At 40.4% G+C, this 23,559-nt stretch overlaps 1 protein-coding gene across 10 annotated transcripts in view; it reads left to right on the top strand.

Annotated features, from left to right (window-relative positions):
• DIP2C (DIP2 acetate--CoA ligase C (putative)) overlaps positions 1-23,559 on the top strand; it is a 306,943-nt gene that overhangs the window by 82,069 nt on the left and 201,315 nt on the right. Inside the window, exon 1 of one of the 10 annotated variants that reach the window (XM_085050305.1) lies at positions 6,283-8,594. The exons of 5 other annotated variants lie outside the window; for them this stretch is intronic. In XM_085050305.1, the coding sequence (XP_084906431.1) occupies positions 8,240-8,594 (355 nt within the window). In that variant the 5' untranslated portion in view covers positions 6,283-8,239. Of the gene's footprint in view, positions 1-6,282; positions 8,595-23,559 lie in introns of those variants that run through there. 4 more of the 10 variants (XM_085050304.1, XM_085050303.1, XM_085050306.1 and 1 more) reach the window with 4 other exon arrangements.

Genomic DNA, 23,559 nt, shown 5'->3' with positions numbered 1-23,559 from the left:
CACAAGTGTAAGTGATGCAAAGCAGGGTATTAGCAGAGGATATAGCTGTTATCTAGGTAGCTTCAGTGCCAGCTGGTGTTTCAGGTCGCTGGTTTCCTGCATCTGCTAATGGAGGTTTCAGGTTGTAACTTGAAAAACTTCTTTCTTTGTAGGTGGGTAATATGAGCTCTGTAGCTACATAATGGTCACAGGGGTGTGTGTGGGAAGGTGTACGTGTGTTTATGGATATAAAGTAAATATTTATGCTAGCAACACCAACTCAGTTTCAAGTAGAGCAGGGAAAGCTCACTGGTGTCTTGTATTGACTGTGAAACTGTTGTGGAAAGACTTTCATTTATTGCATATGACCTATTAGCCCTAAATGCAAACTGGCCAACTTGTGATGTATCCAGGGAGGAAGGAGGGAAAGGCAAGCACAGCTAAGTTTCTTGGGCTCCAGGAGTGAGGAAACAGGATCTTTCACCAGCTGGGGCAGGGCTGTGTTGCAAAATTGGCTGCAAAGAGTCTCAGCAGTGGTTGGGAGTAAAAGCATAGCTGCTAACCTACATTGATTGTACAGTTTGCTACTCTGAAAATTTAAGAGTCATGTTTTCCACCTTGTTTTCTAAGGCTTTTCTCCATTTGCTTGTTTTAATCTCCCTCTTCCATTAATCCTTGCTGAGTAAAATTGTCTTTTAATATCAAACAATGAAAAAATAAACCTAGTTGTACCTGAATGGTTATTTAAAAATCATATTATTTCTTTCTCCTGCACAACCATTAATGTGTGTCCCATTTGGTGACTGAATGTTTTATTCACTCCATAGTGCTAAAGAGCTGGTCTAGCTTCTAGAGGGATTTAAACAAAGTGGTTAAAATACTTTTTTTCTTTTAGAAAGATAGTCTTCAAAGAAAACAACAGCAGTGACATAGAGTAAGATAAAAAACCCATGAGGCTATTCTTGTCAACTTTAATATTCAAAATTCAGAATATTTAATGTTTTCTACACCATGGGAATTCTTTTTAGCTAAATAGCTTTTAGAAAATGTTTTCACGGTGTCCTGGCTTCAGCTGGGATAGAGTTAATTTTCTTCCTAGTAGCTAGTACAGTGCTGTCTTTGGGATTTAGGATGAGAATAATGTTGATAATACAGTGATGTTTTAGCTGTTGATGAGTAATGCTTACACAGAGCCAAGGCCTTTTCACACCACCCCACCAGTGAGGAGGCTGGGGGTGCACAGGAGGCTGGGAGGTGACACAACTTGGACAGCTGACTCCAAGTGACCAGAGGGGTATCCCACCATTTGAGTCATGTTCAGTATAAAACAAAAAAACAGCCAAGGGCTGTGCTTGGCACTGGCTGGGCATCGGTCAGCAGGTGGTGAGCAATTGCAGAGTGCGTCTCTTGTTTGGTATATTATTATTATTATGATATATTATTATTATTACTGCTACTGCTGCTACTACTAGTTCAATTCCTGTCCTGTTAAACTGCTTTATCTGAACCGCCAAATTTTCCTTTTTTTTCCCAGTTCTTTCCCCCATCCCACTGGAAGGGGAAGTGAGTGAGAGGCTGGGTGATGTTTAGGAATCGACCTGGAAAAACCACAACAGTCTATCCAAAACACCAAGTGTGCAGAATGCAATAGAAGAGTGATCTGTGAGCACACATTGGTAATGCTGTGGGATCAGTGCCTGTTAGGAGGTGTATCTGCTCTCATTAATAACATTTCTTCAAAATGTGCACATTTTTACTTATGTCAGACATATGACTTCACTTAATTTGTTTTATGGGATCATCAGCAAGGCACACAAGCAGGACTTGTTCGTCTGGTCATTTATTCTATAAATGAATATCTGAACCTTTGTGTGTTTGCAGCTGAGTTGTGATTTGAAGTCTGTCTGATGAAGAAGGCAGTGTAGCTTTCTAGAGGTCAGGCTCCAGAAAAGTGGAAAACTGTTTATTAGCTTTTTAGGAGAATGCACACCATGGGCATCTGATCTGATGAAAGCAAAGCTACATGAGTGTTACCCTAAAGAAAACAACAGAAGTAGTTTGTGCATCATTGGATCTTAGCATGTTTGCTGGGCAGTGCTACATTAAACAGAAGGATTGTCCCTTACAGTTCACTGTTTTTCTGCTATCTGTTGATTCTTCAAATATATGGCAGAAAGTTGGGTGGGTAACATCAGTAAAGAGTGTTTTTTAGCATCAACCAGATTCTTGCTTTTCTTGGATCCCTAACACAGAGAAATGACTGAGCCCCACCTTAGCAACAATTACCTATATCCCTTTGTGGCTTAATTACAAGAGGGAAGCAGGAAGACTTGTATGCTTGGGTACCAAGTGTGTGCTGCAGATTCCTGCTGACGTCTCTGTTGTCTGGGGTGATCATGTTACCCTGACAACCAAGAACATCTCTGTTTTCAGGGCTGGTCCCTGAATCTCTTTGTATTTTACAAACATCACTATTTTTTGGTAGAAGTGCACCAAATTTTTCTTGCACACTCTGCAAGTTGGACATCTACAAACTGTCCCAGCAGAACAACAAAGGGATCTCCTTCTAGGAAGATGGATGACAGACTGCCTCACCACATGTGTATCACATTTGCTTGCCAGATCCTGACTCCTTTGTACTTTCCTCTAAAGCAGTTTCCTATATTATGGCCTTCCTTTAGCTCTGCAGAATGTAGTGATCCCAATTAAAGTCAGTTCCTGTGTTCTTTGTTCTTCATTAAATCTTTTGTGTTTTGTTAATTTTGGTCAGTCTTATGGTGTCACGTGGCTGAAGCAATGAGCAAAGTCACCTGTTTATTCTCTTGAAGCAGTCAAAAATAATGGAAACTAGAACCAGGGGGGAAATAATTTAACATTTGAAGTCCTCAAGGAAATCACAAGCCTTTGTAACTGTAATAAGTAGGTAAATTTTCTACAGAAACTATGCATTTGAAAACATCCCTGCAGACATCAGTCCAGATTTGATTTCTTCTTGAATCTCTTTTTCCTGGTGCAGAGTAAGAAGTTTAATTACCTGGTAAAGTATTTCTTTCATGTAACAGATCAGTTTAGTTTCAGAGAGCTCTATACTGCAGGCCAGTGTCTCAAGAGCCATGTATTCTGTTTCTTATTTTAACAGTTATTGGTTTATTGTCAAAATAGAGCATTTTGGTCAATGTGATTTCTTGGTTGCTCATTTCTACAAATTGAACATAAGATTATGAAAATGTATAAGGTAAAGCAATTCCTAATATGCGACAAAAATCTGAATACTGGTCCTTTGAAAGTGGCATTCCTTATCCAAGGCCTTTTAAAGACTTCTAGCTGAAATATGCATCATGTATGAAAAACTTGTCCTGTCTCCAGATGCCAGAGTGCCAACCCTATAAATTGAATGTCAGGCCATGTTTTTTGTGGCTCACACATTCCAACCAGGAATAGCAGCTTTGCAACTGGCGTTTAACTAACAGGTCTAATGGTGTATGACCCAGAAACAGTCTAGTTCCTGCTTTCAGTTTGCGTTGGATTTTGCATTGCAAAGAGCTGCAAATGAGGAGAAAGGTAATTTTAATCTCTAAAGCAGCCAGAGCTAATCTGGATGTCACATGTAGAGCATGTCTATTAAGAAAAGGTGGTTTTCTCTTGTCTTCTTTTCTGAGCATCATCACACTGTTTAGACCATGAGACTGGTTTTCTGTGGCCAGCCTTCATGAATAAAGTGGGACTTTGCTAACTGTGAATTTAAAAATAGTTTAGTTTTCCCTCCCCCCAGAACATGTTAAAATAATTCCTTCCTTTTTCTTAAATGGAACTGCTTGTCAGAAGATGTTCAGATGTCAGCAATCATCTCACTTCTTACATGGATCCAAAATATTACCAGAGCTGTCACCATTTGTCTTTGAAGTTCTCTATTTTATCTCATCCACAATGTGGTAGCTCCTCATTTTGAGAAGCTGGGCTTTGGCAACTCCTTGCTGTACAACTTGGGCTTGTATTGCTGAGATCCTTGGGCTGGTGCACTGCAATGGATGTGGAATTTCTGGTAGTAATAGAAAGTGAGCTTTGTTGATGTTTGTGGTCCTTAGGTCAAAGCCATTTCACTTGGGATTGCAGAAAGGAATTTCTGCTAATGTTCTTAGGAAATAGGGTTTGGATTGACCTAGAGAGATTGTCCAGTCTGTTCCTTGCTCTTGTCTGGAACAAGCTGTGTTATATCTCGTTTGGGTGATTTATAAAGCCTTCACCTGGATGCTAAACAGGGCACAGATGAAACTTTCTGGACCTCTGTCATTCCTTGTTAAGTAACTCCAGACTGCCTTAGGAGGTGCTGAGATAACGTGTAGTGCCCAGAGCTGATTTCACCTGAGGTCTAGCAAAGCTGAACAATGTGGAAGGAATATTCATGTATTTTGCAGGCTAAACACCTGTTTGTATTCCCAAAATGTGGTAATTGGATGTTGTGCTATTGCATGGAATTAGTAATGTGTGTCCTGCAGAACACCAGTTGTTGCCCATTGTGTAGTTCTGTGTGTGTGTGGTTTTGTTTCTTTTCACACTGAACCATTGAGGAAACAAATAGCAGGTTAAGATGGGATAAAAATACCACAAAATTTAGGATGCAAGTAACCTTTTAAGTCCATTGGATTTCCGTTTTGCTGAAAACATATTAATTGAGATGTCTTTCAGAATAATTTTTTTTCAGCAGGAACACCCTGCTCTAAGCAGTTTTCCTGTGGGGTCAGGAATATTGATTTTTTTCTCTGATTATGAAAACTTAGAAAAAATGGAGTATAAATCTGAGTTTGAATTTAATGAATATTTCTTATGTTTTCTGCTATTACTCCTTTGTCTTCCCCCTTTCCTCTTCTTCATTTTGTATGTGAAACATGTAATATTAAGTAATTTTTTTCTTATATGACAGAGGCACTTAAGCCCCAGTAAATTCATTGGGCTTTGCACAGGGCTCTTTATTCTTACTGACATGAACAGGAAATGCACTTGTGTGTCTTAGGAGATTAGATCTCTGTCTTTTTTTATGACAGCTCTCCATCATGTTTTATTCATCATAAATAAATGAGACTACTGCTGTTAGTTATAATTATTTTAATGTTTACTTGTGCGTTTCAATAGATGGAGTACTCAAGAACATGGGAAAGATTTTTTTCCTTTTCAACAGAAAGAAAGTAGAAATCTGCTACCTCTTTCTTTTTTTTGTATCCAGGATGACTTATCACCAGAGCTAGTGACAGGTGGGCAGAAATTAAATACAGCTTAGCCTCAGAACTCTGTCTACCTCCTTGAATTTGCAAGTGTACGATAGTGTTAGTTTCCCAGCTCCACTGGTTTTATGACTGAATGATTTTAAATCTAGAACTGAAGGGAAAAAACCCTTTATATTATCATTTTACTTCAGAGTTGTCTGAAGTCTGGGTGTGGGTCTTACTGTGGTTATTACAGACTGACAGTACCACACCAGGTCACGATACTGAGTGTCCAGGAGCTTTGGCCATCACACTCCAAATGTGAAACTGAAGTTATGATTGCCATATCTTTGTTCCACTAGCTAAAGTACTCAAACCCCCCCCCCCAAAAAAAACTGAATGCAAGATGGTTTACGAGTTCTGTGTGTGCTGGAGGCAGTAGAGGAATGGAGACTGAGATGTAAGACCACTTGTTGAATGGCATCTTGATTTCAATACAGACATTGGAGATTCAAGGCTTCTTCCTTGACTTCACCCCCTCTTACTGTACAAAAATTTACATCAGCAATTCAGAAATCACTGCTTTCTTTTCTTGGGAGCTGGTGTGCTGTGGGGATGGTGGGTGATCTGGGAAGAAAAGGAGAGTGATAGCTTTAAAATCTCCAATGACACCAAATGCTAAATTTGAGATCTCTGTTTCTAAGTAAAGTCCTTGTGCTGAAGGCTAGGAAATACAGGAAAGTGGTTTCATTTTTCCCCCCAGCCTTAAAACATCAAGTTTTACTTCAATAATTAAGTCTCCCTGCATTTCCCTACAAGGAAACAATTGTGCTATTATTAGCAAGATTAGCTGAAAAAGGCAAATATGTGGGAGTTTGGTTCCTGTTCCATTTTCCTTTTTTTCCCTATGACTGTACCTTCACAAGCCGCAGGCTTTTGCATATATTCATCTGTGTAGGCACAGCATAGGCAATGGCTTCTGTGGTACTTGTTTTTAAAGGCTCTACAGTGAGCTGCACAACAATAATCTTAAAGATTTGATTTAATAAAATGCTGTCATGGTTTCATTGTGTATTTTTGGCAATTTCTGAAGTGCTGCACTTGCTGCTTATTTAGGATGGGCTATGGCAAACCTTGCACACAGAGATTTGTACTTGTCAGCTGGTGCAGGAAATCAGCAGGACCCTCAGGGAGGAGGATTTGGTGCTCGAGGTTCCCTGGGGAGGTGGGTTACTCAGAGGGAATCAGAGCTCTTGGGTGAAAGCAGTTGGGTTTTCCTATCACTGTAGTTGTACTGAGCAAACCAAACTGGGCACAACCCTTGGTGTGCAGTTCATCAGGATTCAGGGAATTCTTCAATCCTAGCTGTGCAGCAGCAGTTTTCTGCAGGCTGCAGCAGACTTTCCCAAAAACCTGATTCCTCACAGTACGAATACATCCAGTGTGGTTGTCACTAAAGCCAGCAGCAATATAGCTTTGTAAGCACTGCTTTGCATGCAGTATTTCTTTTTAACTTCTGGGATAAGTTTGCTCCTAATGTGTGATAAAAATACGGATTTGAAGGTATCCAGCAGTGACAGTTCATCCTTGTGCTGCAGTTTTCATGTCCAAACTCTCCAGAAGGGCTTCCGGTGCTTTTTTCTGCTTGATGTAACACAAAGCTGATTGCTGCTGACCACGATTTTGTTAGAAATCTCGGTCTATATCTTGTCCTTTACATATTTCTTTTTTTATTGAGAAATGCTGGATACCCAACCTGCTCCAGCTGTCCCCAAATCCCGAGGGAGTGTCCAGCAGCTGTGAGCAGCTGGAACAACTTGTTCTTGGGCCAGCCCTTTCCTTGGCAGTGCTTCACTCTTGCACACCCTGGGCATGGTGCAGCAAGGCTGAGGTGGCTGAGGCAGATACCTCTGTAATCCAAGGAATTGCTGGGCTGTGCCCTCCCTATTTGCTCTCTGGGCAGGGCTGAAGACCAACCATAGCTGAGGATTTTCCTATTTTCCCAAGTTTATTGGCACCTGTGAAGCAGTTCCCTTGGGACCCACTGTATCCTTTTGTATTGGTTTTTTTCCTGCTAAATTGTACATTAAATACGTAAGTACTGATGTGGGTAGTGTAGTACAGAGCACGTATATGCATATGTCAGACATATTTTCTTACTATTTTTGGCAGTATGTTTTCTCTGCCTGAAATAACATTTTGTGTAGCTATGTCTCCACTGCTGCCAATCAAGCTTCTTTCCTTTTCTGTTCATAGGGTCTTGGATTTTAGAGCTGGAAAGCAACCTTGGATCCTCTAGTCTGCTCTCTTGTATCACACTGCTCATGGAATTTCACCCAGTTGTTTCTAAATTAGTTAAAATGTAACTATTAAAAATGCCTCTGGTTCTGTTTAAAGAGTTCTAGCTGATCTTTCTGCTTCCCTCTTTCTTGCCTTCTTCTCTTTCACATTCAGAAAATATTTCTTCTGGTTGAAATTTTTGCTTTTTTATGTCACATCTTTTTTGTCTCATTGTGGTTTCTCATTTAATATTAATGGCCCTCCGATTTTGTATACACACTCCAATGGGGTTGTTTATGGATCAGGAGAAAGGTTTTGTCCTTGTTCCCTAAAATAAACCCCCAGCTGCTAATGCTGCTGCTCCCAGTAGTTAATGGCTGCTCGGCTGAAATTCATGACTGCAGCTCTGCTTGATCACCTAATTGTGCTAAAAGTATACTAAGGAATTGGTATTTAGGGCATGTAAATGCTACCTTGAGATCCCAGGTTAAAAAAAAAAAAAAAAAAAATTGACCTAAATGGGCAGTTCACGCTTCCAAGCCTTGTTATAAGACTCTGCAAACAGGGACTGCTGAGTTAGTCATTCTGCCCTCCCGGAAAAACAAACAAACAAACAAGCAAGCAAACAGAAAACCAGCTGCCAAGTGGGGCTGTGCCATGGCAATGCTGCCTGCAGTCCTGTCCCCAAACACCGTGCTGCTGTGGGATGCCAGTGCTCAGGCACACTTTTTGAAGTTGCATATGCAGTAATTCAGTGGCAAGTATCAGGTGTTTTCTCTATGTGGTACCTCCACCTGTATCTGAGGGTAATGGGAGCCCTGCCCTGGAATAAGATTTCTCCTGATTTTCGTTATAAGCACAGCACTGACAGAAATTTATGGGCTGTATTCCTACTTACCTGGCTGTGTTCAGGTGCTTTTCACTGCTCTCAGAAATTCCAAACTGTGAGTAAAGTGTATTTCCCATTCTGTGCCTTGTGTAAGATGACCCAGCGCTTAGGAATGCCCATGGGCAGTTGGGCTCTGGCTGGAAGTGCCTGGAATTATTATCCCTGGTGCACTGGTGGAGGCAGGCATGGGGTGGGGAGCAGGGTGTGGGTCAGCCAGCAGCCAAGAGGAGCCTCTGGAGAGCCAGGTCAGTAGCAGCCTGACTTTGGGTGTTCTGTTTTGTGAGGATTTTCCCCTAAAAGGAGTTTGTGGGACTTGACATAGATGACTGACTGTAGATGAATGCAGTCTGTTGTTGGCTGTGTGCTTCAGACCCTTGTGATCTGTATCATGTGAAAATAGAGATTATAACTGATAGAAGGATGCAGCCCAGAGCCACAGCGTGGATGTTGCTGAAGTTCAGCAGCATCTGCTATAAAATTGTGGCCGTTTGGGAAGAAACATATCTTGGTCTTCATTCTGCAAGACAGGAGACTTTAGGCATGAGAATAATCTTGACTGGACTGAAACATTAGTAATTTTGGCCAAGGTTTTATTTTAATGCTGCATTTTGTGCAGGGAGATTGTACAAATAGTTTACTGTTACCAGGGAGTATAATAAGTACTACTGAACAGCTGCTGGAAACTTTGGGTTTTTTTGTGGCTTTTCTTTTTTTCTTTTTCTTTTTTTTTTTTGTTAAACATGGACTATCAATTTTAGTCTGGACTGGAACCAGTGACCAGGTGGTGAAATACTCTGTGTCTGATAAACTACTCTCCTGCCTCATTCGATCACCTTTGGAAATGTCTTTCAGTGTGGCAGATGTTTACAGGTTAGAAAACAGAAAGCATTTGACTTCAGTTATTTTCAGTTACTGAGTTTTGCTAGGAATGGGAGTGGGATAGCCAGGAAATGAATCCAAATGGATATTTAGGGCACTGACTTCTTATTCTAATATTACCCAAGTGGGAACTCAAAAAGTGTCAGTACATTGCTCTGTCTGTAATTATGTAACACTGTTTAGCTGATGTGTGGTTTTTAAAAAAGTACTGGTTTTTTGACAGAGGTTTGATTCTCCATTTGCAGCTCAGGATGGTGGTAACTACAGTAGTAAAGCTGAAGTTCTTGCCTCTTGTAAATTTGTTGTGTAGGCTTAAAAATTATTATATATTAAGTCTTTTGAAAGTACATTTTTTCTGTGTAATCAACCATTGTGTATCTTGTTATTTCACTTGGGAAGTATTGAAAAATTAATTCCCATATTGCTCTTTAGTCCTGATTCTCAGCTTTGGACATGGAGGTGAATCTCACAAAATTCCTCCCCCTGGGTGCTGTGACCCTTTGGAATGACTGACTGGCATCTGCTGTGTGCAGCCAGGACTTCACTCTCTAAGAAAATGTGAGACTCCAGATCCAGAACTAAGTTTAGCTGAAGTGACCATAATGGTCAGGCATTTTCACAGGAACTTGAGAGACGTAAATAGTGCCATCTCGATAAGGTTGACACGGGTCAATGCAGTTCTTGAATATAGCTAAATTCCACACTAAGCTGTCAAGAAGGGTTAACTGTGAAGTTTTGGTACATTTTTCTTAACACCCAGCCAGCCTGGTAAATTGTGACGTTGTGTCTGTTTCCATTAAAATCAAAATAAAATTATTTTTATTTATTTAAAAGTTTATAAAAACTTTTGAAATTGTGAGTCACATATATAGCTAACAGTTCCAAACCACCAAAAAGAGAAATAATCCAATTTGATTTTTTTTAAAAACCTTTATAATTTGGTGACCTAAACTTAAGATTTTTGGTGTTAACTTGTTATTTCTAGATCCTAAAAATGACTAAACCTCAGGCTGATAATTTTACTGTCGCTCTTTCTTTGTGTACTTCAAGTGAGCTCATTCAAGAACAAATATTTTTCTAGTGTACTGAAAGACACTTGAACTATTTTAATATCTGAGCACAACTCAATATCATTGAAATGTCATAATGTTTTAATAAGGTTATCTTAGTTTAGTTTATGGTGCATCTTCAGAAGACCTTTATTGTTTGAAAGGCAGTAAGAGATATCTCCAATCCCTCAGTTTTTTCATACCAAAGAGTTGTCTGGGAGTTTGCCTTAAATTAGTTTAATCTCTGTGTATCAGTTGTGTCTGTGTTTCAAATACTCTGACATTTACATTTCAGGATTTTAAAATTTTGGACTTTTTAATCCAAACCTTTCTTCTTAAAGCCTGTTCTGCAAAGGCTTTAAACCTAATAGAAAATTTCATTTTAGCTATCATTTATCACTCCAAAGCCTTTGGGGAAAAAATGTCACACCGCTTCTTTGCCAAGTACAGTAGCTTCATTGAAGAGGAAAAACTCCCTTGGGATGGTTATGAAATATATTTATTACTCTTAAAATGAACTTTTAAATGTTTCAGAGAGCTGCTGACAGGAATAAGTGTATTTCTTAGACACCTTGCCATCACCTGAAAAATACAGCATTCTCTGAGGCCTTCCCAAATTACAGAGATCTGTAAGATCTTGTGAGATCCACTGCAACAGAGGACTGGACTTTCTTGGATCCCCAGTTTGTGATCATACATAAAGGAAGAGTTGGTGGCTGCATGGCTCCTTCTTATGGGTGGCTGCCAGCCTTATGTGATAATTGTTGCTAATCACTGAAATCTGCAGCTTTCCATTGATCCATCTGTGAGGGAGTAGGGAAGTGTGCCTTGCCCCACATAGCTGGTACACATCTCAGCACTGGGGTTATAAATAAAATAATAGGAATTGATGTGTAGCCTCAGCCTTGTGTTTGCTCTAAGTGGTGGGTGTTGAACATCCCATTCTGCCCAGTCAGTTAGGCAGTGCTGGCATGGCAGCACTTCTGAGATTGCTTCCACAAGGGAGCAGCTTTCAGCTCCCTATTTTCAGGGTGGGTTTAAATTAATTTTGCATGCCTGCACATTCATAATGCATCTGTTTCCTTTAGCTCCAGCTTTAGTCTCAGGCAGGGAACTCTACTGCAGTTGCCATTTCTTTTAACCAAGCCTCTCCTGGGGTGCAGCCCAAGCAGGGGGACCAAGCAGTTCTTTCTGCAACAGAAAAAATATCTTAATTTCTTTGGTCATGTGCTAAATGGTCTCTGTTCTGGTAACAACTCAGGCCCCTGTGTTGGAGAGATATCGTGCTCTCTGTGGTCTGAGCTGTATCTCAGCAAGAAAAATGAGGCTCAAGCAGATGCATTCGTTTTACCTAAGGCATCACAGACACTGTGGCACAAAGTTGCAGGACACACTGTCTTGATTCTGTCTTTTCCTGAGGTATTTGTTTTCTGCTTCTAGTAGACACAGCATAAAGTAGCTGGAGATTTTCACTGAGCCCTTTTGCAGTTGAGTTTGTCTTCTGAGGATGTGCATGTTGGTAGTAGAGGAGGGAATTTGAGGTGCACTGCTGCTCACCTCACCGTGCTGTTTCATCTGCTGTCATTCTCATCTCCCCAGGTGCTGAGGCTGGTGAGAAGTGCAGCACCATCACCTGCAACTCCCTTTGTGCACTTCCTTTTCTTGAAAGGGCTCTGTGAAACTGAGCTGAAAAGCGCCTATCAGAGAAAATAAATACTTCCAAGTGACTTCTGAGCATATAATCAACCTATGTAATATTATGACTGTATTAATGATGACTGCTCCTTTCACTTATTTGTGATAATCATTAGTTTCTTTGATTTTTTTTTTTTTAATGTGTTTCCTAGAATAACTCTCAACGTGATTGAGATCTCTGATGGTTGTCACATTGCAAATAACCTTAAAATACTGGGTAGGCCTGATCTAAGAGAGGGCATTGGAGAGTAGGCACATGGCTATGTCTCTGCTGTGGGAGTTTTCAAAGGCTCTGTGGTTCCTCCAGACTTTTAAAGTGATTATACTGTGTCACACTTATGAATGGGGTGCAAAGGCTTCAGGGGGAGGGGGGGGAGGAAGGGGTTTGCTTCCTTAATGAGTATGTTTTCAAAGAAAAATTACATTTCCTTGTCACATGAAAGAAAGTAATGTGTACACAAATGCTAGCCATTATTTGGGAAATGGCTCAAGCTCAAAAATTCTGGCTGGAAACCATTAGGAAGAAAAACGTTCTCCACCATCAATTAATGCATTGTTTTTCTTTTCCTTTCATGTTACTAAGCAGGCCAAGAGATAAGGGGCCAGCTGTAATCCATCTTGTCAGATGAGTTAAGTCACTTCGTGTTATACCGGTCATCTGGAAAAAGAAAACTCCATTTCTCTCTGAGTCTGATTTTTAGATCATATTTTTCAAATTATCATTGCTTTCACCCAATGTTCTTGTATTCTACATGTATTGATTGAGTGTTCTGATCCAAAAATATATAATACAGTGCTGCCTTTTTTAATGCATGTTTGGTGTGATACTTAAAACCAGCAATGTAGATTCTGGTAATTGATTGCCCTCTGTTTCTTGAGAGCTGCATCTTCATCACGGGCTGTAATTAGAGAGGATGGGATTCACAGGGACAGTCCGAGGTGCTGCTGCCCTCAGCTGGGGCACACACCACGTTGGTTTTACCACCTCCAGCAGAAGGGCTGAACAAAGGCTTTGGGAAACAATGATAACACTTGGCAGTAACACCTTCAATTTTAGCATCTCATCTGTCATAGCCCAGAGTACCTCTGTGTCTCTCCTGCAGCCTGAGTGTGCACAGCTACACCACAGGCAGTATTGGAGCTGGCCAGATGAAGTGCTGGTGTTTCCTGTCTGTCTGTGGTGCCACTGGTGCTCAGGTCCAAAGGGAGGGCTGAAGGTGGGCTGTGCACCTTCATCTGCTGCACCAGAGATCCCTGTGTGTGTGGCTTCCTTCCCTGTCCTTTGCCCCAGGTGCTAAGGAAAGTGATGGCAGAAGTTAGTGTTAAAACCAGTGTTAGTGGAAGCTTCTCCACTGGCAGCTTTTGCAGACAGCTCTGACCACGGGGGATTTGTGACAGACCTAGGAGCGATAGAGGTTTGAGCCCTGTGAGCTCCATAATGTGAGGTATTGTCTGGTGAGGATAATAATGCCCTCAGATCACTTGTCCTGCCCTCTTAACATTTGTATTTTATTGAAACAATAGAATCAAATCCGGTAGCACTTGTCTGATGTCTCTTATGTATCTAAGTTCTTTTTGGGTGCAAGAAAAGATCTTGATTTGTCATTTTAAAGTTACAATGTAGGCATTTTTGAATGCCTTTGCTGAAGTGCTGTCCCCCAGCTCAGTGCAACTGTAGAAGGCACTGGTCTCTAGAGCCTGTGTTCTGCACTCAAAGTCCATTTTAAATAATGGTTTGTTTCAGTATCACTCAGATTTGTATATTAACAGAAATAGAGCACATTTCCCACAGTTAAACCCATTGCGTTTGTTACAGTACCAAGTTGATGGCAGATACCTTTCCCGGCACCACAGGAGATCCCTCACCAGTGTTAGGGTGCATTGTCTCTGCTGGAAATGCTGACAGTATCTGTAATCGCAAGAGAACTTGTGGGGACCATGTATCTGGAGCTGGTTCTGCTCTCCAAGGGCTGGACATGAGACTGTAAAGAGCCTCAATGTAAAGCAGCTCCAAGGCTGGCACTCCCTGCCTGGTGCTGGTGTTTGGCTGCTGGGGTTTGCCTGTGTGTGGACAGGCTGTGGCTGCTCTGGCAGTGGGGCCAGCTGGCACCACTGAGCCTTACAGCCCAAAACAGGTTGGTCACATCCCACCTGATGGATGGGCAGAGCTCCAGAGCTGGGCGTGACACTGGCTTGGGAGGGCAATGCTTGATTTGGGGCCAGGTGCTGCCAGGGACCATCTCCACCATGAGAGTGCAGACCATGAGATTCCTTCTCCCAGGAACATTCCCTGGCACTGCTTAATGTGCTGGGATAGATGGAGCCTGTGATCCTCCAAGAGTGATTTTATTAATATGAATCTTACGTAGGAGGACAGCTCTCATTTATGAAATAGGTTCAGTCTTGTGTGGGAAGCTGAGGAGAGGAGGAAGATGAGAAGAGAGATTTAACCCCTTTACTGCTGACAAGCTTTCTTGATTTAAAGGGGAGATTGAATAAGCTATTGCTATGTCACATCAGGGGAAGTTTGCACAGGTCATGCATTGGCTGGGACACATAACTGCTGTGCTGCCTCTGAAGCAGATGTTCAGTACTTTGTTTGGTACTTTGTAGTCTGGGAAGAAATACACTTTGTTCTTCTGTCTGACCATACTTCTTCAACTGAAATTTCAAATGTTAAGTTGAAAATTATTCTTCCTTTTCTGTCAAAGATTCTTTTATTTTTATTTGTCTGTGAGATAATAGTCAAACCATAGGGTGGGTACAGGACACAGCCTGTTGCAGTGTCGTGGTTTAGACAAAGATACCTCCATGTTTCTTCAACACTGAAATTGTCATGTACAGCTCTGAAACTGGAAAAAAATTTAGGACTACTTAGGTGATTCATGAGTAATTGAAAAAGATAGAGACAAATTCTACCCTGCACCTCTGCCCAGTAACTTGGGAATAGATTCATATTCCATTTGGTCTTTACTTGATCTTTATGGTATCAATTTTAAAGAATAAGTTAAATAAAAAAGCTCTTCTGTTTGCTTTTAGACACATGGTCAGGGTGTCTAAGAGCAAACAGAATCAAGAGCAGACTTAGTAGTCTTGTACCCATCTGCAAAGTATTTTAGCTATTTCTGTGTTGCATTTCAGTCTAAACAATTGCATAACTTTATTAATGTCTACAGGCTTGCTTGACAGTCCTGACACTGCAATATAATGGAATTGTATTGTTTATTACTAGGTTTTGAAGTGGTGAGCTTTTTCTCATATTTATTTGTGTGTGTATGCATGTGTGTGTGTATATATATATGTCATTTGCTGTATGTCTTCATTCCTCTTTTTATCCCTCTTCATTGACTGTACAAATTATATCTAAGGTTGTATAATCCTTTTCTTGTGGTGAACCCATTTTAGTTTGTTCCTCTCTTTGTCTTCTGTCATCTTCAGTTGTCTGAAACAGGAGACCACAGCCAGTGTGTGTTTCTATCCCACACACTCTGGGGATGAGATGTGGGCAAGGAATCTTCCTCAGCAGAAACTCATTCTGTACAGAACCAGGATGACTTCTTAGCAGATGCAGTTAATGATGCTATTCATTTTAATTCTGTTTCAGAATAAATATAGTGGGGTTTAATCTACGGCTGGCAGGTTTCTTCTTTCGTAAATCACATCTTCTGAGGCTATTTACATGAGATTTTCCTTTTTCTTTTTTTTTTTTTTCCTCTCATCATCTATTTTTGGCTACAATCTGGAGGAAAAAAAAAATCTCCATCAAATAGATAATACCTCCCACAACAGCTTCCCAGGGCTAAATTGAAGAAGAGAAAAATAGAAAGCTCTGCAGAACTGAAAACCATCAGAGCAAGACAGTCCTGGAAGTTTAGTTTCCTGCCTTGGAGGATACTTTCTTTGCATTTTGCAGTTGTACATTTCTTGTACTACTCCTTTACATTGTTCCCTAAAGATTTCTTAATATGTGACTGTGGGTCGAGGGATAGTAATTGATAGTACATCCAAACAACTTTGTTAAGCTGGCAATGTTAAATGGATTTCTTTGTTTAGGTTTTTATGGTTTTCTGTTTGTTTTGTTTTAAGCTACAAAAGGGAAAAAATTCAAACAGTTACATTTAATTCAGAGAGTATTACATATCTAGTAGAGATTGTAGTTGAATTACTTTTCATATGGTAGAGAGAAGAATGTGCCAGATTATTTTATATTTCACAGAAAACATTGTTTCATCAGTGTTATGCATATCACCTCAAATTGCTGCCAAATAAGTGCCAAAATATTATAACAAAGCAACTTAATAAATACCCTGCCAATAATAAAAAGCAAAATCAACCTTTGATGTTTTTGTGTGAATGTACCAAAACATCATATTTAGTGCTGTTAATTTATGCTCTGAGAAGAATACAGTCTTTTTGTTCAGTCTTCAAGTGCGAAGGTTAACAATAATCCTTACCAATTCATGCTATTGGCCATTTTAAGGGCAAGCTGCAGATCTTGAGCAATATATGATGTGATCAGTGTAAGGAAAATTTCTATTCTTGTGCAACATATGTCAGCCAAAAGATTTTCAAATTTTGTAGACCTTGCAAACTGATGTGTAACTGTTTTAATCAGGAGCATGCCAACCCACCTGTCTCTTGGGCATCCCAAAATCACAGGTTCTGATTTTTGTGATTGATTATTTCTGTGATTTTTGAAGTGGGTTAGAAGTGTGCAGGTTAGAAATACCAGTAAAGCATTCTTCTGAAAATCAGAGGAATAAAAGGAATTCTTTTGGCAGAATTAGCTCTTTCCTAATGCATCATGAAACCTTTGGATTGGCCCTGAAATGTTTTCTTCTGAGACGATAAACTCATTTTGTTTATGTCTCATCTGTAGTATTAAAAATCAGTTTTAGGCATTAGTGTAGAGCAAATTTCCGTGGAGAGATTTCTGTCAAGAAGAGGAAATCATTGTGGTTAATTGTGGTGGTGCTGGCATAGGCTGACTCGTTCTGAGCAGCCAGTGGATGTGAAAGGTTTTCCGCTGGCGTGTGAAGCTGCTTTGCAGCCATCCTTGGGCCTCACAGTAATGGCTTTCACAGGTAATGGCAATAACATGTTTTGTGATCCAGTTTTTCTCATGAAGGCGTTATGAAATAGTCTCAAAGTAGCAGTACTGCATTTTTTGCATACTGGCATCATTTTGAAGTGGGATGGTAGGTACATTACGCATAATGAAAGTGCTTGTAAAACCTGCATGTGTATCTGTTGAGCAGAGTGGGATTCTCTTGGAAATCCTTCCCACAAACCTGAGATAAAATAGAAAACTTCACTAGAGAGAAATGGCAATAATAGTATTTTCTGCTGTCCACATAGATACTAAATGGAAGCTGTTACATTCAGACTTACTTCAAAGAGTAATTAAAAAAAAAAAAGGAATGGTTTAAATAAAAGGAGTAAAGTAGTTCTCGTTAAAGATTTACAGTGGAAGGAGCCAAGAGATGAAAAGGTCATTTTTTTCAAATCAGCTTTCAGTGGAGAGATAATGGTGATAAGTGTGTGATACAATGAGTGTTATCAGGATGACAGGAGAGCCTGTCTGGCCATGGGAATGGGATGGTGCTGCCTTTGTATTCGGGAATGTGATTTGCTGCAGGTTGCTGGGGCAGGGCAGGAGGGACTGCCATCTGCAAAGTGCAAAATCACGAAAAGAGGTTAAGGAATGTGATAAAAAATATTTTATTTGAATCTTTCAGTGTTGTTTGAGTGAAGATATCTACTCTATGAGAGCTGAAGCCTTTCAGGCTGACCTACTGCTCTACTCCGTGCCTGCAACAGAAAGTCCTGGGTGTTGATTCTAAGGCACTGGAGTGGTTATTTTTGTACTGCTGAGGCCTAGATGCTGCTCAGTAGGATGACTCCATGCCTTCAGTAGCTTTGTGATACTGTTTTTTCTGAATTCAGGGATTTTCAGATGGGAGGTTACCTTTTCTTTAGATTCATGTGTGCTTCATGGGGCTGGGTTGGTGGAGAGGCTGATTTTCTTATTTTTTTAATTTTCTCTCTCCCACATAGAAGAAATACAGAATTATTTTATTTTAAAAAAAATGGTATTCACTTACTCTTAAACCCTCAGGGGAAAAAGAAAATCAAATGTTTTGGGAACTGGCAAGACTCATTTCAACAATAGCTCCCTTTGTCTTGTTTTCATATATGATGTTTGGGCTTTTTCTTTTTTTTTCATGGAGCATAGTTCCCTTTCCTCCTTTGTATACAGATTTCTCTGGTAATTATGAGAGCTTGTCTGTTTGAATTTGTCACATTTTTGGCAGCCAACGTTCATCTGCAGACACTGTTTCTGTAAAGGAATGGTGCACATGAAGCATGAGGAGGGGACTGAGGCTCTTTTGCTTCTGAGCAAGCTTTTAACCCAGGGCCAGACACCACAAAGAGCAGGACAAGCATCTCCATGTGCTTGTGGCCGCTGCTCCTGTATCCATGAATTCATGTGTTACTTTTGTATTTCCCCTTTAATGTAAATGAGACCATATACAAATAACAGATGCTCCGTGATCCAGCTATCAAACCCCATTCTTCAAATGCATCATCCTCCAAAGCTTTCCCATCACTTCACCCCAGGCTTTGTTCATGCATTAAAACCAGTTTATAACAGAAGTGAAACACACACACACGGACACACACACCCAACATTGAAAATATAATGGGAAAATAGCAATTGCTCAGGCTGAGAACCTTTGCAGAGATGTGCTGCAATGGGTGTCTTTGTCTGCTCTCTGTCTGCTGGGCATCACCAGGGACAGAGGGAGTGGGAGATGGAGACTCCTTGCTTCCCACAGATGCCAAATTATAGCTTCAATCTCCAGCCCAGTGCTGAGCATTCACATCTCTGTATGAAGTCTGGGCAGACTTCTGCTTGCAAGGCATTCCAGGATGCAGTGTGAAGGGCAGGGGTGCCTGTGCTATAGCTCATTTAATCTTTCTCCTCCTTTAGTTTCAGTTCAATTTTGGAATTAATTAGGGGAAAAAAATCACCATAGATTTTCCAGTAGCTTTCTGTCAGGGTAAGAGAAATGAGCTAAATTAAAAGTATAGTAGCTTGTTGTTCTGACTGTGTAACCCTTGGCTCTGGTCTGGTTATGAAACACAGAGCCCAGCAGGTAGGGGAGCAGTTTGGGATAGTTTGATTACTTTTTCTTTTTGAAAAGCTGTTTTCCTCCATGTCTTATTATGATCTGCTGTATCAAACTACTCTTGATCTCCTTGGAAAAAGAGTTGGAGCTATTGTAAAAAAAAAAAAATCGAGTTATTTTTCAGCTTAGTTTTGCTTATGAACTTCATGCAAAATTCTGCTGTCTCAGGATATTGGTTGTATTTTTCTTGCCAATTGGAATACACAGCTAGACAACAGGAATTGCTGAAAAAGTAGGAGAACAAAACTGTATACTGCAGTTTAGTGAGCAGATTGCATTTCATTTTTGAAGTACTTGTTACTGCACGCATCCTGTTCATTTTCTTCATGTGAAGGTTTGCAAACTCTGTTTTTCTTTCAGGGAAATGCTGTTCAGTGAAGCTGAGTTTGGCTGCCCATTAAGTGAAACCAATCTGTTGACAGCTACTAATGGGTAGAAGCAACTCTGGCAGTAGTTATTAAGGTTGGAGTCATCTGAAGCTTGTCTTCTTCTGATAATAATTTAGAAACAAATAGTAGCTTTTTTTCCCCTTCTGTTCTTAGCAGCTCTAATTTCTAACAGTTCAGAAAGCAGAGTGAGTTTGGCTTAGAAAATGTAAACATGGGTCATCCTCAGCCACATTGTGTTACTTGTAGTTAGAAACGTAGAGGGTGTTGATTTGAAGGCAAACTAGGTAGTTGTCAAATTATAATGAGATGTCCAAAGTGTCATTTTAGTTAAAGAAATTGGTTTGGTTCATGTTATGTTCTTCCTTAGACAAGGAAGGAAAAATAGAGGCATTTTATTGCTTTTAATAATTTTAAGGGTGCTGTGTTAGGTACAGATATGGGTAATAAAACTAATGGAAATACCATTGGAAGTTGTAGCAGAGCTTCCTTTAATTTTGGCTACACCAAGATTTCCATTGGAACAGCTTCCAGTGTGAAAACTGCCTCCAGAACTGTTCAAGCTGGTTCTGAAATAAAGAACATAGAGGAATTTCTTTTTACCCATTAAAACCATGCTTTTTTTTACATATCAGTAACCCATAACAGGGTCTTACCTTTTAAAAATCTTTTTCTGTGAAAAGCATACCCCAATTTTTGCCAAGTTTTTAAGCCTCTCAAGAGGTATTTTTCTGGGAGGGAGTATTTGGGCTGCTCAAAGCAAATATTGGGATGGTTTGGAGGAGGCAGGAGGTGAGGAAAGGAGGGAAGGACAGTCAGAATCTGCCAGGAGAAAAAGACTTGGACAGAACATAGGGCTGTGGCTGCTACCAGGTCTGCAGCCATGCCAGGCAGTCTCAACTTTGCTTTGACTCATGGGAAGCTGCGGGTGAATATACAGAGTTAAACCTGGGAAAAATCCCAGCATGAAGTTTCCTGGCCTCCTTCCTTCGGCTCTCTGTAAGACACAGCCTGGCTGAGTTGCTTTTCTGGCCCCTGCATGAGCCAAGGGGAACAGGCACCCTGTCAGGCCTCCAGTCCCTTCCTTCGCTTGGCAGAAGTCACCTTCGTGCCTGGATTATGAAAATGTATCTTTAGTGCAACAGTCAGAGGGAGGAAATTCCGGGCGAAGTTTGGGACAGTGCTGTTAGCTGTAATATTAATCAGCTCACATTGGGAAACCATTCTTGAGAATGGTGCTTTTTTGGGGGGGGAAATACTGCAAAGCTGCTGCACACCTTCTAGTGAAAATAGGTACTGTGAGTCTTTTTCAAAGCTGTGTGCACTAGGGTTTCAGTGCAGGAGAGTTTTTAGTATGAAATGAACACAAGCACTGAATTTGGGGGTAAAGCATCTATTCTGTAACATTTAACGTGGGGGACTTTTAGAAACAGCCCACCTTTTGCTGTGAACTCTTGACTTTCCTAGCTGGCCTTTTAGACATGAAATACTTTGAATCTAATTAAAAAAACCCTCCTGTGAAGAACATTGGTAACATCTGATTCCTTATATCCGGTGTTTTCCCAGATTGGAGCCTGTCAGAGCTCCAAGGTCACACGGCCATCTTCCCTCTCAGAAATCCCTGCTAACTATTTAACCTTGATCTTCACTTTGCAGTGCTCCTGTGAGCGTGTGACTTGTGATGGAATAACTTAGCATGCTGGATCTGTAGTCATCACTGCAACTGGCAGCGAGGGGATGTGGTTATTTATAAAGCCCTAGGCCATCACACAGTTTTAATAGATATTCGTTTCCACATTTGTTTCCATTCAGATACTAAAAATATTAATCTCAGCTGCAATATGTAAACTGATTTTGTTGATAGTGATAAGAAAAGCTGACACTTAGAAATGCTTTCAATTATTTAAGAGATTGAATTGTGTTTTTCTGCATAGGTAAAAACTCTAATTAGTTTCTTCTTACTATTCATTTTATGGCACATGTTTTTTTCTGAAATGATAAAAGATCATCAGACTAAAATTTTGCCATTGTGAGGAGGAAAACATGCAAATTTTTAGCATATTTTTCAAAGTTGCTTTCTGTGCACAGTATAGTGAAAGGGCCACATGAGGCATCCACTTCATTTGCTGATTTTTTTTAGTGTTTGCAACATTAGGCTTGAATTATATTGCATTGTATCACTGAATTTTTCTTTGTTTGTTTGCTTTATGAAGGGGTTTAAGTTGTACTTAAATTAGAGTATATTTTGTACACTTCTGCCTTCCTAGAATATTGTCTCCTTTGGCTTTATTCTCAATTTTTTTCTGATGTCTCCTAGAGCAATTCCATGTGAAATAAATTTGTAGTATAAAATTTGTGTGCTACAGTTCACTAATAGCTGAGCTTCTTTTCCTCTAGAAGGCAGGTGCTGAAGGAAGCAGGAGTGATGCAGTGCACTTCAAACAGGTGCTGTGTGGGAAACCTGAAATGTTGGAAAGGTGTTGGAAGGCAGGAGACACGTGCTTGTGTGCCTTTGCAGTAATCAAGACATACTGATAGCTCTTAGGGGGAAAATGAGGGAAAATTTACAGTGACAGTAGTACTCGAGTAGTGTATAGTGCATGACATGCTGCCCTTTGGATAATTTCTTTTGTATTGTTCTAGTTTATAGGCTCTTCCTTTGCTAAGTAGTTTGTTTTTCAGATGCCACTGAGCATCTGCAGCCCTCCTTCAGGAGGAGGGTTGTGCCTCTGTGTGCACACAATAATTGTAAAAATCAGACCTTTGATATTTAGATGGAAAGGGTCAAATACATCAAACGAGTGTTCTTTAACATTGTAGTCCTGAATATATATTCAGTGAGTTGCCATTTTTTATTTGAATATTTTAACCTAGTTTCAGACAGTCTTTTGAAGAGGCCAGAGTGCCAGAGGCCATTTAGACTTGCAGGTGAAGCCCTACTTTCACTGCCTTTTCCCTGTATGACTAAGGATGCCACATTTCGGGAAACAGCAGTTGACTAAATATCCAGATGATATTTTCTGCAATTTTATGGCTATTTCTACCATATGGTGGAAACATTTCTTGAAAGAAGGACAGAGCTGGTGGAGTAAAATGAAATGCTCCAATGTCCCCATCCAAAATCCATGTCTGCCTTGGCACAGCATGACAGAAATAGGATGTGCAAATTCTTCTTTCTTTCCAAGAGGCTGCTAATGTTTAGCATTGTAGACAGAGAGTCTCACCTGGTGTTTCACATCCTGCTGGGCTTCCTTCTCTGCTGCTCACTCCTAATCTCCAACTTTTCTAAAGGAAGACTGTGGAAGAGGCTGAAGCTGAACAGTGCATCTCAGAGTGTTGCTCCTGAGTCATCCTCACTTTATCCCCAGGAAATCTGACATAGACTAAACTTGGACAGAATTAATCTATCCAGTGTAAAAGGATAAAATGTGTCCAGTGAAGAGCTTTCTAGAGCCTTTTACTGACCAAAACCCCCTTTTTTTAAATGATAGTATTTTCCAGTCAATCCACCTGTTACATGTTAGGCTTCCCAGTCCTGGAGAACACCCTGCTGGCTTGCTGTTCATAACTGATATTAAAGGTTGTTTGTCTGGGACAGAAAGGAAGTTCATTCCATGCTTTCAGATCATCAGGAGGTTGTAGGGAAGGGCTGACCTGGTATCTTTTCATTTTTGCAAGGCTCTGCAAAGTACCAGTTTAAACTGTTAAACATTTTCTTCACTAAAAAGTGGTTACTGACCCAGAAACAGAATCTCCTCCATCCTTCAGTGGTTGTTGCTTCAGAAACCTGTGATTGGAAGAAGGAAGAGGTTTTCTCCAGCAGTTGGCATTTGAGTCAGTTTGACAGGTTAGGATGGCAGGTGAATTTAGTTATCTGGTGCTAGATGAACCCTGAAATACTTCTTGGTGCTGTGACCTGTGTGAATGTGGTATTTGTGTGTTGACACCCTCTATCTCAATGTTCCCTGGTTTTTGGTAATGTGTCACAAGGATGAGCTGGATGTGTTA

This window comes from Lichenostomus cassidix, chromosome 2 (assembly GCF_008360975.1).
Source record: "Lichenostomus cassidix isolate B80296 chromosome 2, HeHo_3.0, whole genome shotgun sequence".
NCBI classification, from domain to species: Eukaryota; Metazoa; Chordata; class Aves; order Passeriformes; family Meliphagidae; genus Lichenostomus; species Lichenostomus cassidix.
This window is presented reverse-complemented; position numbering and strand designations above follow the sequence as displayed.